Source organism: Lacerta agilis, chromosome 9 (assembly GCF_009819535.1).
Source record: "Lacerta agilis isolate rLacAgi1 chromosome 9, rLacAgi1.pri, whole genome shotgun sequence".
Classification (NCBI taxonomy): Eukaryota; Metazoa; Chordata; class Lepidosauria; order Squamata; family Lacertidae; genus Lacerta; species Lacerta agilis.
The window spans coordinates 21,030,460-21,050,157 of record NC_046320.1 but is presented as its reverse complement, the minus strand read 5'-3'; the positions used below and the strand labels follow the sequence as shown (position 1 = coordinate 21,050,157).

At 43.7% G+C, this 19,698-nt stretch overlaps 1 protein-coding gene across 4 annotated transcripts in view; it reads left to right on the top strand.

Annotated features, from left to right (window-relative positions):
* Window positions 1-19,698, top strand: part of CRACD (capping protein inhibiting regulator of actin dynamics) — a 65,588-nt gene that overhangs the window by 14,173 nt on the left and 31,717 nt on the right. For all 4 annotated transcript variants that reach the window (XM_033159648.1, XM_033159646.1, XM_033159647.1 and 1 more), the window contains exon 2: window positions 13,918-14,083. Coding sequence is in view for 3 of the 4 variants with exons in the window: in XM_033159646.1 (XP_033015537.1) it covers window positions 13,918-14,083 (166 nt within the window). In the remaining variant the exon portion in view is untranslated. The remainder of the gene's footprint in view (window positions 1-13,917; window positions 14,084-19,698) is intronic.

Here is a 19,698-nt window from a genome sequence, read left to right as displayed (position 1 = left end):
ACATATAGTTTTGTTCTGTTCTAGTTTTTAGGAAACGTTCATTGAATGTTGTTGCATTCTTGTTGCTTTTATGGAAGCGGCTTATAGGTTTTTATTATTAGGCGGTATAATTTATTTTTTTTAAGCAAACGATATAAATAAAACAGATACAAAAATCACTTGGAGATAACCCTAAGCAGTCAGTCTGTCCACTAGCCCAGCCAATGTGTTTTGTAGGTTTTGGTGTTCTCGAGAAAGCACACAGAATGTAACAACGCCATGGACAAGTGTAGCACACAAATACCTAGGGCTTTCTTTCTTTTTTAGTCTCCCCTGCCTCTGTGCTTTTTTCTTTTATGACAGAACAACTGCTCAGAGGCAGGGCAGCTTTAAATGTAGCCTGAAGCACTCCCAGAAGTGATGTCTGCATTTGGATGGGTCTGTTTTTTTATTTCATTTTTGAATACCTGTAGCGTTCATTTCCCTCTATGGTCAAAGGGGACAAGTTTCCTCTGCTTGGGAGAGGAGAAGGACAAATTCTCCTTCCTGCATGTGACAAGAAATGCTGCTGGCCAAATCTGGATGGGACCCTTGGTGCAGCCTTCTTTGTTTGCTTTCTTTCTTTCTTGCTTGCTTGTATTTATTAGGCATTTTGGGATTGCAGGACCAGCGAGAACAGTAAGGGGCCAGGCTTTGAGGCTGCATGGCCCGCTCCTTGCTGCACCGGTGCTCTCATTGGCTCTGTGACCCCCAAACTGTGGTCTGATTGACATAGCTCACTACCACGCTCACCCTGGAGTTAGAAATTTTAAAAATTAAAATGGCGCACAGCTAGAGCCTCTGAGGAGGTAGCAGGTGCAGTGCTTTGCCCTGTCTACCTGCCCTCCAACACAGCTAGCTTACCCAGCCAGGGAGACAGAAGAGCTTTGCCTGCCGATGGCAGTAGCAAGTGTGCATCTTATTTTTCTTTATTTATATTCCAGCCTCACCTTTTCCCTCCAAGAAGCTCAAGGTGGTGTGCGTCATTTTCCCCTCTCCCCACTTCCCCCATGTTTTTATACCCGCCAAGTGTCCTGGGGAAAATGGGACATCCCACTTTTTTGAGCGAGATTGCAATGGCCATTTTGGGTGCTGCATGCTCGTATGTGCCTGACAGGGGAGTGCACCCTCCTCCCCAAAATACAGTGGACCGCAGGGGCTAGGAGAGGTCTAGATTCAGCCCACCAGCTGGGAATCCAGTTCCCCATTCCTGCTCTAGATGGAGGTATTGATACTGTTGTCGTTATCATTTTTAAAAAAATACCCATTCAGTGGTTGGAACTGGAGGCGAGTTTTTGCAGGTCAGAGGCTGGTGCCTGTTGGTTTTTGGTGATTTGGAGATTGGAGCCTGGCAGATTTAGATGAATCAGGAGACATCCCCACTCCACAGTGCCTGATACAAAGAAGCAAAAATGCCAGAAGCCAGGCAAAATATTTGTTGGTTGCCAACTCTAGTTTCTTCCCAGACCTGAGTTTATTTTACCTGCAAATGTTGGGGACTGAACTGTGCAACTTCTGCATGCATAGTGCCAGCCCCTTTTCCCTTCTGCCTCCTCCCCACTCAACTTCCTGTTTACTAACGTCCATTCACCTGGCAAGCAAAGCAAAGTGGCATTCACCTGGAAAGCCACTTCCATTCACCTGGCAAGCAAAGCAAATCTGATCTGCCTGCTAGTTCATTCCATGCTATGTTAGCACCTGAGTCAAAGTCTGGCTTCAGTTCACATCCTACCAGGTTAATGTGTTTTTGAGGCCTACTTGTTTCCATGGCACACTTGATACGAGCGAGCAATACAATAGGGCCTCTGATATCAACTGCCCATTAATAGCAGGCAATGTGCGCCCACAATCTTCAGGAATGCCGCCAAGGGAGAGAGATATTTTTTCTTTTCTTTTTTTTCCTTAAGTACTCCAACGCATTCAGATGTCTTCAACTACTCTCTTCTTCAGAACTGTAAATTAAATGATCATTTGGCTTCTTGCACCACAGACCTGAATAATAAAGAAGCGTTTGCTTTGTCAGTGTGCGTGGGAGTACTGGGTGTTAGCGGAATACAAAGGAAAAGATTAACATTTGTCAAGCGGGTGAACTTCCTTAAAGCTCTCTTCTTTGTATGGTAGCTAAAGAAAGTTCTTTTGAGGCGCCATAGGCAGCGATGGATGCAGGCTTCCTTTCCTCTTTTAAGATATGTGAATGACTCATTACAGTACTAGCTGCTGTGAAGTATCCCAAATTCTCCAAATGTAAGTGGAGATGGTGCGATTGCAGGTTTTGATTTATGTCTGACTGCTTTCAATAGCCACTGATACAGACAGAGTACGCATTTCACGCCCTGGAAGTGTCTTGATTTTTCCAGGGACAGTCCCAGAACGATGAAAGCCATCCTCGCTTCTGATTTGATCCTGGAGTGTCCCTGTTTTCCTGGCCAATGCCGCCGCTGCAGAGCTCAGGGAGGAGGTTGAGTCGGTGCTTATCCTGAATGACTGCAGCTGCGAGGGAGCACTCCTCTGCCTCTCCATCACCTCCCCATGGCTGCCACTTCCGGCCTCCTCCCTTGGGCAACTCGTAATGGGCAAGGCAGAGGAGAGGCTGGAGCAAAGCTTGGTGTCTCCACATCTAAAAAACGTTATTAAAGTAAACTTTAATAAGTTACCATTTCAAAACTTAGTGCAACAAATACCACAAACTTTCAGGGTCCATGAAATAGCTGTTTTCTCTCTGGCACCGTGAGAGAGTTGCTGTAATTGAGAGTTTTGAAATGCTTTCCTATTAACATACTGTTTTTAAACGCTGGCTAGAAATTCTTTCCTTTTCAAAACACTTACCTTTCCAGTGTTTTGAGTATTTTAAATAATACGATCTACCACTGTGTTATGTCTGTAGCCTATGGCTGACTTTTAATTTTTTTTCAAATGCTTTGTAGGAGGTTCCTGAACTAGACAAAACACATTAAACTGTAATGAATCTTTTAAGAACAAACTTCTTATCTTTTTGCATTCTGTGTGGTTTCTGTGCAACACTCCTGGTTGCTTGTTTTTTAAATAGGCAAGACATTGTTTGCTTTAAAACACACACACACACACACACACAGACACAAACACACCCCATATTCTACTTTCATACACAAGGCGGGCAAATGGGTGGTAGGCTCATAAGAACAAAAGCAACAGAAACAGCAGCCCCCCCAACCCCACAGTCAGGGGCGTAGAAAGGTAAATTGGTACCCGGGGGCAAAAATTTTTTGTCAACCCCCCTCCCCCGAGGCATGGGAAGGTCAGGTGGTACCAGGTGCGGAAAATTTCTTGTCAACCCCCCCATTGATTTCCCCCCTTGCAAAAAATGGTTTTACGTTATTTCATATTTTCTTACAAAGGAATAATAACAAGTAATAATAAAAAAACTTTTATTTATATCCCACCCTTCCCAGCCAAAGTCTTCCTTTCTCCTTCTCCCACATTGTAATTATGCGCACTCTGCCTGTCTTCCTTCTTGGAGTCTGCGTCGCCATGACCTAACCCTGCCTCCATAACTCTATAGAGGAAAAGATCTTAAAATATTCAGGGAGAATATTTGGCCTTCTTTCATTGAGATTGGCCAATACCTAGCCAATAGGGACACAGTTAATGCATCAAGTGGATTCTTTTAGAATCTAAACCTATACCCTCAGCCAGTCCTCTGCAAGCACTTCAAAATATTTATTGGTGTCCCTGGGCCAATCAGAATTTATTCAAGGCTCTTGTCAACCAGAATCCTGCAATTCTGAGACAAGGGAGCTTAGCTTAGCCAAAACACCTTTTTGGAGACTGCTCAGGAAGCAGCAGAAAGACTGAGCATGTTGTGCTTGCTTTGGTTTAAAGCAAAGGCAAGGAACCATGACAAGAAACAGACAAAAATGGCTGTTGTGACCCCTGGTGCTACCTGCTCCTACCTTTCACCCCACCAGCCGCAGTAGACAGCTGCCACCACTGATATAGTGACTGACTGATTTCAAAGACCTGTATTGAGTTCTATGAGGAGCCGAAGTAAACGGGAGGCCATTTGGGGGCATGGCTGGGGTGCATGTGAGCCAGTGTGGTGTAGTGGTTAAGAGCGGTAGACTCGTTATCTGGGGAACTGGGTTCGTGTCTCCACTCCTCTACATGCAGCTGCTGGGTGACCTTGGGCTAGTCACACTTCTTTGAAGTCTCTCAGCCCCACTCACCTCACAGAGTGTTTGTTGTGGGGGAGGAAGGGAAAGGAGAATGTTAGCCGCTTTGAGACTCCTTCGGGTAGTGATAAAGCGGGATATCAAATCCAAACTCTTCTTCTTCTTCTTCTTCTTCTTCTTCATAGAACGTCGGGTTACCACAGGTAGGAAGCAAAGTGAGCTCCTATAATAGCAGTAGTCCCAACCGCACCCATTTACGTACTCATGACTGTAACCTGTTCCTATTGGGGGGGGGGGATTTAACAGTGCACCATGAACATCGTTGCAGTGAGCAAAACTTGCCCACGACCTATGATTGCCCAGCTCCATCAATAGGGGACTCCATTATCCCTTCACATATAAACCTTGTTCTCAATACAGTGGTACCTCGGTCTTCAAACGTGATCCGTTCCGGAAGTCCGTTTGAGTTCTGAAACGTTCGAAAACCGAGGCACTTCCGAGTTTTCAGCATTCGAGTTCCAAAATGTTCGGCTACGGCGGCCTTCGAAAACCGAGGTACCACTGTAGGTATTTTACCAATTTTTAAATAAACAGGACTGTCGTGAAAAATAAGAGCCCTACTTTAGCATTATTAATTTTTTAACATAGTTTTTATTTTTATTCATTTTCAGCTCCAAGCTGTTTTATTTGTGGCATTCAGCTATATATCTTTGTTTAAATAAAAGCCTATGAAATGCAACTATTACATAAAAATAAAGCAACAATAAAGCACTCAGATAAACGTTTATGAATATATTAACCAAAGTTGTTTCACAGTATCTATACCAAAATGATTACAGTTCTTACAGCTTAACTATGAAATATTAACTTAAGAATGGTAAAGTAAGTACTCTAGCAATGTTGCCTTTGAATAAATGACTGTGCAAATCTATTTCTAAATTCAGTAGGTTTTCCTATTGAATGCTTTTGCTTACATGGCTTCTTGACTTTAAAAAAAAAAAAAGCTTTGCATGTACAAAGGGAGATGAGGGAAAATGCAGCCATTCAGGACATAAAAGGATTTTCCCAGCATGCCGTGGGAAATCTGGCAACCTCTTTGACAGTAATCTGATGATGTTTGATAGCTAGAAAAACAAGGGCAGTTAAAACTATAATTTTATTGTATACAGAATTTTGCTTGTGATAAATGTTAACATTCATCCTCTCTTTCCAGAGATTTACAATTAAGATAGATGTTCATAGCTGTAAAATTACATCTGCCTCTACAAATCTTTGGTATTCAATGCTGGGCATATCAGAAATGTTTGCATAAACAAATGATTGCAACTGGATGCCTTTGAAAACTGGATTTTTCACTTATTGCGAACCAACCTGGCATATGACTGCTGCAGGAAAAATCTATGCCGGCTCCCAGTTATATTGTCTGCTGGAACACTCCCACACATAAGTAGAGAAAATTCAGCTGGTTTATTAATGTTTTACACAGCTCTCTGGCTAAGCTGTGCTGCTAAAGTCTGCTGCACCTTATCTGAGCCAAGGAGGGTGGGTAGGAGTTTGGATCATGGATAACAATCTACAGTTAATTTACTGTCCATAAAAGCAACACACAAGCCTACACTGCCTGTAGGGAAGAGATTTTCTAATGCCAGTACCATGTTTTCATCTTATCCTGGATCAGCTCTGGGCATGCCACTCCCATCAAACTTAGCCAAACATTTGGTGTGACTTTTGATTACCTAATACTAAACAATTTTTTTGCATTTATAAAACAGATAGACAGTTCCCTCTGAACGAATGACTAAATATTTGCTAAACTGGGGAGCAATCCTTTGGGGTCCCACAAAAGCAAAATTCCAAGGTAGCTATAGTACAGGTGAAACTCGAAAAATTAGAATATCATGGAAAAGTCAATTTATGTAAGCAATTGTTTTCATTAGCTACTGGAGTTTAATATATGAGATAGACTCATGACATGCAAAGCGAGATATGTCAAGCCTTTGCTTGTTATAATTGTGATGATTATGGCGTGCAGCTGATGAAAACCCCAAAGCTGAAATTGTTAATTTCGGGTTCTCATCAGCTGTATGCCATAATAATCACAATTACAACAAATAAAGGCTTGACATATCCCGCTTTGCATGTCACAAGTCTATCTCATATATTAGTTTCACCTTTTAAGTTGAATTACTGAAAATAATGAACCTTTCCACTATATTCTAATATTCTAATATTCTAACTGTTTGCTTTGAAATAGGATTGTCATTGCACCAATACTTCTTAGCCCATTTACAGTCTCCTGTGAAGGTAGTAGCCTTGCTTGCACATATGGCTAAGCCATATCTGTTTAAAAAACTATGGATTAACCACAAGTGGTCCCATTGATGGTCAGACTAAATATAGCTTGTTTTGCAGCTGCTTATGCATTTGATGCTTGGTAAGCATCTGGGATTCAGTGGCCAAACGACCAGTGGTTAAGAGAGGGTGCTGGGTTCACACATACGGTAACACCAAGCTGTAGATAAAACAAGGTTCATAAGTCAATAACAAACTATAGTTTCAAATTGTTTTTGTTGGCAATAAACAAGCCAAAGTTAGGTTGCTGGGTTCAGACAATCAAATAAGCCATAGTTTGATAAACCATGACCCATCAATATGTGCAGAGAAGTGTTTGCTTCAAGTAATGGATTGGTACGTTTATTCATTTATTAAATGGCTTTTCATCATTAAATTATGTAACTATTAAAACTAAGCTTAACGAACTGGTTATTTTTAAGGGTGCTATATTTCCTCAAATGTTGTCATGAGGCAAAAATGTGAAAGTCTGACAGTTTAAAAGAAATGTGCCAATATAGGAACGAGAGAGAGGAGCAGACTTCGTGAAGTTAATTCTGTATCCCCAACCACCCACACATACCCATTTCTTCCTTTTCTATTCCCTTTTGACAACAGTAGGGCTAAGAGTGGGTGTGAAATATGGCAGTGAAAGGTAATGGGGGGCAGAGGAAATGGCAGTGCGGCAGAACTTGTTATTGAAAATGCAGGAAGATATCGGGGAGATATTACAGTATTTCTTATGGCAAGCATTGATAAAACATGTTGCTTATTGAACAATGCATAAAATACTGGAACGTGCTTGTCAAATGTGAAGGCCGGGGGAGCCTTAGGTCATGGAATTTGCTTCTACAGGCCTCTTTGATTTGTGTTGAATTATTTTTATACCGTGTTCTTCAGTGGCTATAGAAAGCCGGCCTTGACCCTGAGCTTTTATTCACTTAGCGCTAGAGTGGAAAGCACATAGTAAAAATTATATAAATCAAATATTGTTTCTGGTTAGTCAGTTTTAATCTTGGTGAGCCATTTATTTTCCTATTGTATGTGTTGGTTGGTATTAGGTTTACTAGAACAAATTGCACCTGGGATCTGTATAATTTTCAGAAGCAATAGTAACACCCACAAAATAGGGAAGATTAAACAGCGAGGGTACTTTTCCTGTTTGCTGGTCAATACTTGAGTGCTCTTCTAGAATTTCAGCCACATACCATATTTTTCGCTCCATAGGACGCTCCGGACCATAGGGCGCACCTCGTTTTTACAGGAGGAAACCAGGGAAAAAATATTTTTCTGGTTTTCCTCCTCTAAAAGGCTGGGAGGGGGAGCGAAGGAGGCAGCAGCGGTGGAGGGACTGGGAGAGGAACATGCTACGGGCCTCCCCTGCCTCTCCCACCCTGCCGACACCAGCGAAAGTGGGGCAGAGAAAGGGGAAGCCCAGTAGCGATGCTGTAGGGCTTCCTGTCCTCCCACCCCACTTTCGCTGGTGTTGGGGAGGTTTAAAGATTTAAAGACAGCTGGGGAGAAGGGGTGAACGCTCAGCCCTTCTCCCCCGCTGCCTTTAAAAAAAGCGGGGATGAGCCTCTCTGAAGGGGCACCATGCACCCCTTCAAAAAGGCTCATCCCCGTTTTTTTTAAAGGGAGCAGGGGAGAAGGGGTGAGCGTTCACCCCTCGTCCCCAGCTCCCTTCAAAGCAAGTGGGATGAGCACAGGGTGTGGGGTGGTGGAGAAAGCAGCTGCTTCCTCCACCACCCAGCACCCAGCGCTGCTCCAAAAAGCCTGATTTCGGGCGCTGGGTGGTGGAGAAAGCAGCTGGGATCCCGGCTGCTTTCCCCACCGCCCAGCTCCCCGCGCCGATGCAGAAAGCCTGCTTTTTGGATCGGCGCGGGGTGCTGGGTGGTGGAGGAAGCAGCTGGGATCCCGGCTGCTTTCTCCACCACCCAGGGCCCCGCGTCGATCCAAAAAGCCTGCTTTCTGCATCCTGGGTGGTGGAGGAAGCAGCTGGGATCCCGGCTGCTTTCCCCACCGCCCAGCTCCCCGCGCCGATGCAGAAAGCCTGCTTTTTGGATCGGCGCGGGGTGCTGGGTGGTGGAGGAAGCAGCTGGGATCCCGGCTGCTTTCTCCACCACCCAGCGCCCCGCGTCGATCCAAAAAGCCTGATTTCGGGCGCTGGGTGGTGGAGGAAGCAGCTGGGATCCCGGCTGCCTCCCCCACCGCCCAGCTCCCCGCGCCGATGCAGCACCCAGTGCCCGAAATCAGGGTGGGGGGGAGGCCGCAGGGAGCGAAGCCTTCGCTCCATAAGACGCAGCAACATTTCCCCTTCCTTTTCAGGAGGGAAAAAGTGCGCCTTATGGAGCGAAAAATACGGTACCACCTAGACAACTTTGAGCCTGTTCTGACACCCCCTCATTCTTAGTGAGGGAACCACCTGCATTATTTTTTTTGCAGCTCTTTGGTCTTTAAGTCTTGTGAGGTGACATTGGGTAAATTGTCTCTACAGGAAGTATTTTTTTTAGAAGCAATTTATTCCTGGGTACAGTATCTCTCTTTGAAGGCATGGGTGTGGCACTCAGCTGAGTTTTAGAAGGTGGTAGAACAGGGGTCCCCCAACCTTTTTTGGGCCCAGGGACGCACTGGAAATGTAAAAATCAGTTGTCATTGCCTCAACATACCCATTTGAAAAACTGGCGGTCCTCGGAACGGCCCCACAAACGAGCCAAAAGCTTGCACACACCCCAAAGCAAATTTAAGTAACAGACTCTCCAAAAGAGACCAAAGGCCCCTAATCTAAAATGTATGTAAGTAGAAGCTTCTTCTTTTGGTTGCCCCAGAGGAGAGGGGAAGAGGGAGAACAAAAAGCCAGTTAATAATTGGGTTGTTACCATAATGCTAATCCATGGTTTAAGTTACATGTGAAGCTTCTTAGAATCTTCTAAATCCATTTCATATTTAAAAATGTATTTATACCGGGGGGGGGGGAGTTTAAAAAAAGATTGCCAGTTATTTCGAAGGTTAATGTGATTTTAGCTGTAATGTTCTCATTAATTTGTCCCTGATGTTTGAGTAATGCAGTATCAGAGGCACAGGAATTGCAATCTGTCGCGAGATCAGATGCTTTATTTTGTAATATTGCTTTACTAATGGGATTATGGGTCAGACAGAAAAATGGGAAAATGCTATATCTAGTTTCATGCTATTTCCATTTCCATCTTGAATTTAATTAAGTAAAGATTTTTTTGTCTGACAGTTAATATGGTTTTACACAAGTGCACCTGTTATGTTTTGGGGTGGCAGAGTTTTGAAGGTGCAAAGGTAAAGGTAAAGGGACCACTGACCATTAGGTCCAGTCGCGGATGACTCTGGGGTTGCGGCGCTCGTCTCGCTTTACTGGCCGAGGGAGCCGGCGTACAGCTTCCGTGTCATGTGGCCAGCATGACTAAGCCACTTCTGGCGAACCAGAGCAGCGCACGGAAACGCTGTTTACCTTCCCACCGGAGCGGTAGCTAATTATCTACTTGCACTTTGACGTGCTTTTGAACTGCTAGGTTGGCAGGAGCTGGGACCAAGCAACGGGAGCTCACCCCGTCGCGGGGATTCGAACCACTGACCTTCTGATCTGCAAGCCCTACGCCAGGCATCCCCAAACTTCGGCCCTCCAGATGTTTTGGACTACAATTCCCATCATCCCTGACCACTGGTCCTGCTGGCTAGGGATCATGGGAGTTGTAGGCCAAAACATCTGGAGGGCTACAGTTTGGGGATGCCTGCCCTAGACTCTTGTGGTTTAACCCACAGCACCACCCGTGTCCCTCTTAAAGGTGCAAGGGCACCCATAATTCTTGGATTTAGTAAAAGTTGGAATAAATCAAGGTTTGGTTAAACTGGGCTGAACACAGAAGCACCCTGAATTATATGTGTCCTTGCACCCACAAAATTCTGGCACCCCAACACTTCCCAGGTGACTTTGCATTTATTTGATCTTTGCAAAATGAAAAGGGCTGGCTTAAGAAATTGAAATATAGGCTGTTGCAGTGTTTGTTTACAATATTTCTATAACATAGTGGTTCTCGAAGCAGCTCACAATAAGATGAGATTTATAGGCAGATTATGTTGCCCACGCAAAAACAGATCCGGAATACCATCTGCTGCTGTTGTGCTGTAATACTGCATGGCTCATGGCTCTGTTCTCTTGAAAAGTTGTGATACTGGTGGGCATGTTGTTAAAATAAATAAATAAATAAATAATCCTGGGCAGCAGTGTTTTCCAGATTCTTCTCCTCAGTCTATCAGTTGTAGCTGCTCTCATTGCTAGTGCTTTTTGGGGGGGAATTTTATAGGCAAATTCAAATAACCCTTTATCCAAGTAGTAATATAGCAAGGTGTGGTAAGGTCTTCAATGCTGTGGCAAGTGGTGAGAATTTTACTAAACATCTGCTTCTGATTAGAAATTTGGCAAAGCAGTGGAGTTATTCTCTTCAGCTCCTGTTTGGCAGGCCATAAACGACAACCAGCTTAACAAAGTGGTTTCAAGCACACCATGGAAAATTGACAACTTCTTTATTAGTTATCTCCAGCAAGACAAAGATTGCGTAAATTCACTGGTATTGGATAAAGCTCTTTTTTCCCTTTTTTGGTAGGGCTATTCTATTCTCCCCCACCCCAAATTACAGAACTAAAATGTCATGTATTTTAAAAGAATATACAGGCAGCCCCCCGCTAACAATTGTTCAATATGTGTGTGATGCATCACACCGAACCTGGAAATGACCTGGAAACGTCATAAAGACGTCACTGAAACATAGACCCACATATTTGCTCATTTGTCAGCTAAAGTGGTGCTTCAGGTTAAGAACAGTTTCAGGTTAAGAACGGACCTCCAGAACGATAGTGTGATAGTTATATAGCCATGTATTCTAATACAGTGGTACCTCGGTTTTTGAATGTAATCCGTTCCGGAAGACCATTCAAGTTCCCAAATGTTCCAAAACCGAGGCGCAAAGGGTGGTCTGCAAATTTAATAGAGAAAATTGAGAAAAATAACATATACATTCAGTGGAAGCTGTTTGACTTCCGAAGCGTGTTAGCATTTACTTTTGGGTTTACAGCATTCGAAAACCAAAACGTTTGTCAACGGAGACATTCGAAAACTGAGGTACCACTGTATGTGGTAAAAGTCACGGGTCTAATCCAATGATAAGGCTTCCTTCCCTACATTAACCACCTGGTTACTAAATTGGTCATCTCTATGGTCATCTACAGCAGGTGTTACAGAGTAAGAATGGATTCTCCCAAGCTATTATGGAGTCTCATTGCTAGATCTGTCTTAAACAAATGTTTCTCCTTCCTGCTTTTTCTTCACATTCAGATTTTAAGTGTATGATTTCTAATTCAGGTGTTGTTTACGCGTTTTGTAGTATTTATTCCTTCACAGTTTCCCTGAGTTTTCAAAGTATTAAATTGATGTGTGCTGTTAAGTATGCATTTTGATATGTAAATAAAATTAGGCTCACTTTTTTAATATTAAGAAAACGACTGTTTATTTCTAGGAAATACTGGACAGAAACGGGGAAATGGGGTGGGGAAGCTTGAGGCTGGAATCATCCTCCATCCCAAAAGGAGTTCCCAGTTTAACTGCATGATGATCAGGTTGCTGCATTGTAATAGAAAGTTCGTTGTTGCTTATGTAAGAAACCACAGAGTAAGAAACCCTGAAGTTGCCATCTCTGTGTGTTGGGTGGTGTGTGTGGGTGTGATTACATATAATAGTTTCCCTGTTTAATAGCAACACAATCTTCTTTCTAACCCTTTCTCTTTCCTAAAAGAACTCCCAAAAACAGGAGGTGGGGGTGCTTTATTAACCTTTCGGAAACAATGCCTTCATCAGTATGAATAACCTTTATTACCGTGATAAGGTTAAACCATTGCCTTCCATCAAAATAAAGCAGGAAGCAACAACCAAAAGCTGCAGCAGTGCAGAGCCACTCAACAATTAGGGTTGAAGCAACAACGCCAGCTACAGCATACTGTACTGTACTACAAGGCTAGCCATAGTATCCCTGCACTTTTGCACACATTTAAGCAGGGGAACTTCCCCACATTAACAATGTGATTTGTTTGAGCATCTGCACTTAACCAGTGACTCAGTCTTATATGTGCTCTGAGACATAATTGAGATCCTGGGCTGCTACAGTTGCCGAGCCCTAACTGAGGCTCACCGGTGTCTAAATTGAGTTAAATGTACAACTCTCTAACTAGGGAGTGGTTCTTTATTTACCAAAATGCCATGACAGCGTAAATGGTATCGTGAGAGGCAGCAGTTGCCTTGGGATATGAGGAAGCTACCTCCCAGGTGCCCATAAGCAAGCCTGAGGAATAGCTTTGACTCAAACAAGCAAAACTTGAATCAACGTATTTGCCCAGTCCTCCCATCTTTGCCCCACCTTGTCATTAACCGAGCCATCTGTGTGATACTGACTGATATCACTATTTAAATATTAAGAACAATGAGCCTTGTGGCAGCTTCGAGACTGACAAATTTATCATGGCATAAGCTTTCATGGACTGCATTCCATTTCCGCAGACGCAATGCTGTCTGTCTGAATCCACACAATGGATTTCCCCCCCACTCAAACCACAGGTGTTAATTGTCTTACCAATGCCAGGATGTCTGCGTTCTAATTACTGTTTTTCTGTGACTGGCCATTGTTAATAAGGTTATGGTCACAGCCTGTACTTTGCTGAATTTAATTTCCTTCTGACCTTGCTGTTCGCTAACTCACCCCTTCCCCCAATGTATATATGCACCTGCAACTCAGGATGAAGTGGCCTTTAGTTGACAATACCTAATGCACTAGCCTACTAAGATGCCACAAGACTTCCCTTGCTTTTGCTGCAAGAGACTAATATGGCTACCCCTCTGGAAATTTAAAGAATAAATTAGTTGCAACTCCCCCTTCCACACTCTGATGCTTAGTATCTGTTGCAGGTAATATTCCTTCAGCAACAAAGCAGTGCGTTGCACAAAAAATAAAAATTCTGTCAAATCCACAGTGTTTTAGCATACTGGTTGTTGCATATAGTCCCGCTTTTTCCCCTTCTAAATATTAGTCTGGTCCTGACACCCGAGAGTGAATCTTTAAAACTTGAGGGCAGATATTTGAATGCTTTCCGTTTTGCTTTTGCAGTGCAGGGCCTTCAGTTTTAATGCCTCCAGTCTTGTTTTTTGATATATAGCGCCTTTCTCGGCGTTCAAGTGGAAGGCACGCATTTAAATTCCAAGCACAACGTTTGCTTAGACTTTTGACTGCTCTTTGGCCTCATTCTTCCTTGGCAAGTTGCTTAACTAACTGCCTTTTCCGTTCACCAAGGGTGCTGAGGTGCAGTGTTGATAAGCTCTTGTGTGCATTTGTCTCGTTATCTGCAGACAAGAAAAAAGCAAGCAAGTTCCAGCCTTTTAAGAAGTTTTTTGGTAGGAGGAAAAAACGGGAGGCGACCCCAGACCAAGAGGACACCAAGCTGAAACCAAGCAGTTCCTTTGGAAATGTCTGCAATGGACTGTCTTCTGATGAAGAGACAAACAGTGGTCTGAGGTAATGAAACCTGTGTGTTTTGCCATTGCTGCTGAACCTTTTGTCCTGAGCCTGCCTGGAAGAAAAATGGTTGCTATACTGAGAATTCTTATTTGAATCAAGCATGGCCCTTTTGCATTTTGTCAGCTATTACTTCAGTGCAGTTCTTTTGGAGTAAATGCTTCTGTAATTTGATGGCTCCCAAGGGACTGGTTTCAGGATTGCCACTTTTGCATCCCTGTATGCTGAACACTGAATATTATAAGGTGTTTGTTAAAATATTACTATAAAGTTAACTGGCGGACCTATAGCTGTGTAGGTGTTTTACAAAAGTTAAACTTGGAGATAGCTCCCCTCCCCCTACACACACAGCAGGCACTTCATGCATGAAACCATTTAGATGTTTATAAAGGTAAAGGTAAAGGGACCCCTGATCATTAGGTCCTGTCATGGACGACTCTGGGGTTGCGGCGCTCATCTCGCTCTATAAGCCGAGGGAGCCGGCGTACAGCTTCCGGGTCATGTGGCCAGCATGACTAAGCCGCTTCTGGTGAACCAGAGCAGTGCACGGAAATGCTGTTTACCTTCCCGCCGGAGTGGTACCTATTTATCTACTTGCACTTTGACGTGCTTTCGAACTGCTAGGTTGGCAGGAGCAGGGACCGAGCAACGGGAGTTCACCCCGTCACGGAGATTCGAACCGCTGACCTTCTGATTGGCAAGCCCTAGGCTCTGTGGTTTAACCCACAGCGCCACCCGTGTTCCTCTCTAAAATAAACACATAAATGTTCAGAACATGCAGGAGGAAAGAAATTGTAAGTAATGATGGGGTGAGTTTCTCCCCTCACCCTTGCTCAATTTGACATGAGCTCAGGTAGAACAATTTATTTCCATCCCTGAAATGGGAAGGAAATCATTCCATTTTCAAACTCATTCTGAATCTCAGCTCCTTTGCACCTCAGATTTGCAGCAGAATAGGCTTCTTCTGTTGCCACCTTCCTCCATTAGAGATGGAAGGATCTGTACATTTTGGTTCTCTTGGGTTCTGTTCCCCCCCCCCCAATCTTAAATGCAATTCTCAACATTTCTGCAGCAATTTGTGATTTATTTTATTTGAAAATTCCTCATGAAAATTATTCAACGTTTTAGCGTGACCCCCCACACCCCCATAAACACATTTTAGTATGTAGTTTGGGCTAATATAGACATTCTTGCAAGCAATGCGTATAAGCCTAATATAATGCATTTTTGTATATTTTCACTGTTATATTCATTTAAATGCAATCCCCCCCACCCATATATGTATTCTTGTCAGTATTTGGTTGGATAACTGCATTGCAAAATCTGGATAAGTGTGGATTTCAAAGGATGCCTGAGTTTCTGTTCTCATGTTGTTTAGGAAAGTGTTGATTTGATTTGGGTTTCAAAGCAAACTGAATCGACTTTCTCCTCCCTGTTCTCTGCCACAGCCCACTTCACTTTCTTATTTGTCCACAGGGTCAGCGGTGGTGGACAGAGCACCAGTTTAGCGATGTTTAAGTACTAGGAACCTGACATTTAACTAGCCAGGTCTCCTGACATTCCTAGTGTGGTGTCAAAAGTAATGGGTGCGGGGATTCTTTGCTGGAGCTTCCCGCGTGTAAGTTTAGGCCACCTACACGCGGGATTCCAGTTGCTGGGGATCCGCGGCCAGCACCTCACATGCGTAAAAGCACGGGCGCTGGCTGAGCCTGCGAACGGAGCGGCCGATAATTCTGGAGCATAAACTCGCACCGTACCGCTGTCCGCCAGGCTAAATCTGAAGGTGCGTGAGTGGTTCGGATGAAAATGCCTCATGAAAGTATCTACAAACACTTGCGACCTCCTGAGTTACTCTAAAGTTACATACCCAAGCATAAAGACTAAAGTTACGACCAAGCATTAAGGTTAAATAGACCCCGAAAAAGTTTAAATTAAAATGAAATAAAGACAGACAACATTACTTCTTTGAATGGCTTTGGCTGACACGCATAGGCTTTTATACTTCACTATTCCTAGCCCTATTCTAAGCTTTTCCTAAGCTAACAGACCCTGCACCGCCAAATCTTCCGCAATGCTAAGGCTAACTAAAACTGTACCGCCAAATCTTCCGCGATCTAAGCCTATGCTAAACTAAAGCTATCTAAACCTTTACCGCCAAATCTTCCGCAAGCTAAGACCTAACTAACTCCTGCACGCGCTTCCAACCCGTCCAACCCGTCCAACCCGCTCCCCGAAACCCCGTTAAACTAAACTGAACTAAACTAAACTGAAGATAAGCAACAAAAGACGACCTAAGACTAACTAACCGCCTAATACGGGGAGCTGCAGCCTTTTATTGACAACCAAGTGCAACGTCATGATCGATATATTTACCAATAGAAACGCTGTTGCTGCCCCCCAAAAAGGCGGGAAGCAGAATAAACGACCATTGACAACTCCAAAACCTCTGGAACTAACATTTTAGGCGGAGGGATCTCAGTGGCGAGATGCCTACTGAGCCCTGCTTTTGCTTTCACTTTTACGTGGAAGAACACATAAAATAGTACATAAATAACATTAAATTAAACAAATAACCGCGGGTTCAAAGGAACCCACGAAGTGTATTCCCACAAATGGGAACTGTGCTTCCAAGGGTTCCTGCAACATTGGGTCTAACAGAGCCCTTCCAGTTCCTGATGCCACCAATATCAAATAAATATTCAGATGGTGTAAAGGAAGTAGGTGAAGCCGAGAAAGTGGCTTAACTGAGCAGCCCCAAACTTTGGAGGATCTGGGGTCTGAATTGGAATGATTGCAGTGGTTTCCATACTGAGGAATGTTTGCTTCAAATCTCTTAGTTACAGAGGATTTGGGCATGTAAATTTAGGCATTCATTTTTTTATTATTATTAAAAGCAAAGGTTACTTGATGCTTAACTTTGAAGTGACTGGCTGCCAAATCTGCTTGCGGGAACTCTCAGCTTGATACATCCACCATGTTGACTGGGAGCCATACAAAGCCTATTGAGTCTGTGAATTCAAAATTAATAATCTAACAGAAATATTTAACCAATTGCTTTTGTCCATATTTCTAAGCATAACATTAAGCCTAATATTGTACGTGCTATTTATCTGGAGCTGCACATTTCCCCTTTCTTGCCTTTCTTCTCATTGTATAGTTCTATTTGGCACTCAGGTGCTTTTTATGATTTGTCACAATTGTATTCTGCATGTCTGAAACTTACCTCTCTTTATGCTCCCAGCTATCCTATGAGATAGGTTAGGGAGATTAACTTGACACTTGACCACCAAATGAGGCTCATAGCTGAGAGGGGATTCGCATTCAGATCTACGCAGCTCAAATCTAACCCTCTAATCCAGGGGTCAGCAACCTTTTTCAGCTGTGGGCCGGTCCACTGTCCCTCAGACCATGTGGGGGGCCAGACGATCTTTTTTTGGGGGGAAATGAACAAATTCCTATGCCCCACAAATAACCCAGAGATGCATTTTAAATAAAAGCACCCATTCTACTCATGTAAAAACACCTGGCAGGCCCCACAAATAACCTAGAGATGCATTTTAAATAAAACACGCTGATTCCTGGACCGTCTGTGGGCCGGATTGAGAAGGCGATTGGGGCGTATCCGGCCCACGGGCCTTAGGTTGCCTACCCCTGCTCTAATCCAATGGCTAGGAGTCTGTGGCCCTCCCTGATGTTATTGGACTCCACTTCCATCAGCCCCAGCCATCATGATCAAGGATGATAGAAGTTGGAGTCCAACAACATCTGGAAGATGTTCTCCATCCTGGCTCTAACCAGTTATATCTCAGAGGGGTTGGCCATATCTGCAATAATCTGAGCTGACTCCAGTCTTGCCTCTGAAAATACAAAAGAGATTATAAACACATTTTTTTTTCTGCAGGCAAGTATCTTATTTTCTCAAAGCTAGCATTTCTGGGAGGCGCTGATGCAGAATGTATGATATCGTTAAAAAGTTACAGCTTTTTTATTATAACATAAGATTTTGCATAAGGAAGGATATTTCCAACTGTGAAATTGGGTTGCATAAACTATTCCTCATCCCACAGTATGTTTGTAAAGGTTGAAGCTGCAATAAATAATCTCCAGCTGCTCTCTTGATCACTGATGTTGGGAAGTGATTCACCAGTTAGGCCAAGGTAGTCAATGAAGGAACCAGCAGGGATAATTGCATTGCATCATTCTCGTGGTAGTTAAGCCTCTGGCAGAGAGTGCATGTTTCAGTTCTGATGTGCATTGCGGGCCCAAGGCACAGTGGAGCTGTAGCTGGTGAGCCCCGGATCAGATTACAATAAACACAGGACAAGCATTGGGGATTTAAACAAGCCAAAACCATGTTGATTTCACAAGTTTTGGTGCAAGCATTGGGTGCATATCCTGAATCATCCAACCCAACTGCTGGTTGATTATCTTGCCATGGTTAACCAAGGCATACGGATCGCCCTGTGGAACACACCAAATCAGGGTGACCCTGCCCGAGATCACCTGGGTGGAGCTATGGTCCATCAGGCCCCTTCTGGGCATCTGGACAGAAGCACCACCAACCTGGATGCTTTCAATGGGATACCCTGATTCCCTGGAGTGGCAGGATTCCAACTGTGCTGTCTAACCAGACTCAAGGATCCAACCCTAAGCCTTATCCGCCACTCGAGTTGGACCCTCCAAGCTCTAACTGAGAAAGAAATGCCAGGGCGCAGCTTACTTTTATGTCCAGAGAGCAGACAAGAGTGAAGCCAGGGGGCAAGGGCTGCACTCAGATCCACTCACCAAGCCACACCCCCAAGCTCACCCGCGATTGGCTAGAATTGTGGGCGAGCTCCCAGAAGTGATTGGGGTTCATGGGAGGAGGAAATGACGTCCTCCCCTGGTTGCTCTGATCTTGGGTGGACATTTGTTGTCATGACTCAGGCTGAACTGCAACTGCCGCCACCCCACAGACACAGGCAAGCGGCCATTCCACCACAGTAATTCACAGTCAAATTTCTGATAAAAGCACCAGTGTGAGCTCAGCCTTGGATGCAGTGATCGTAAGTATCTGAAGAGTCACTCACATGTATCATGGCAACTGTTGTCATAGTATTATCATGCCATTTTAGTAAAAGGATTGTTAAGTGCACAATAGGACCTTGCTTCAAGCAATTCTTTATTCATTGTCAGGATTTAAAAAACAAACCAATAATTTGGCACCCCAAAAAGTGATATTATTTTGGAATTATTTTCTCAGGAAGGGGTAAAAACAAGAAGGCATATGGGTGCGAGCACACTGCAGAATGTTACTCGCGTTCTTTTCCATTTTCTTGTTGCTGTTTGCGAATGCCTCAGTAAGGGAGTGGGAGGCAGGTTTCTACACTCCTAAAAATATGTGGCAGCTTGAGGTTTCCAAAAGGTGATAATGGTCTTAGAATTGTGCAGCAAGGACGCAATATAGATAAATCACTATACTTGGAAATATATTCTTGTCACTGTAGGTGAACCATAAACATACTCACATATAGAAATACCCGCCAGGATATGTAGCGGATATAGCCATAAAGTATCATAAGAGGAAAGGACATAATCATAGAATCGTGGAAAGATTAAAGATGGAATGTGTCTAG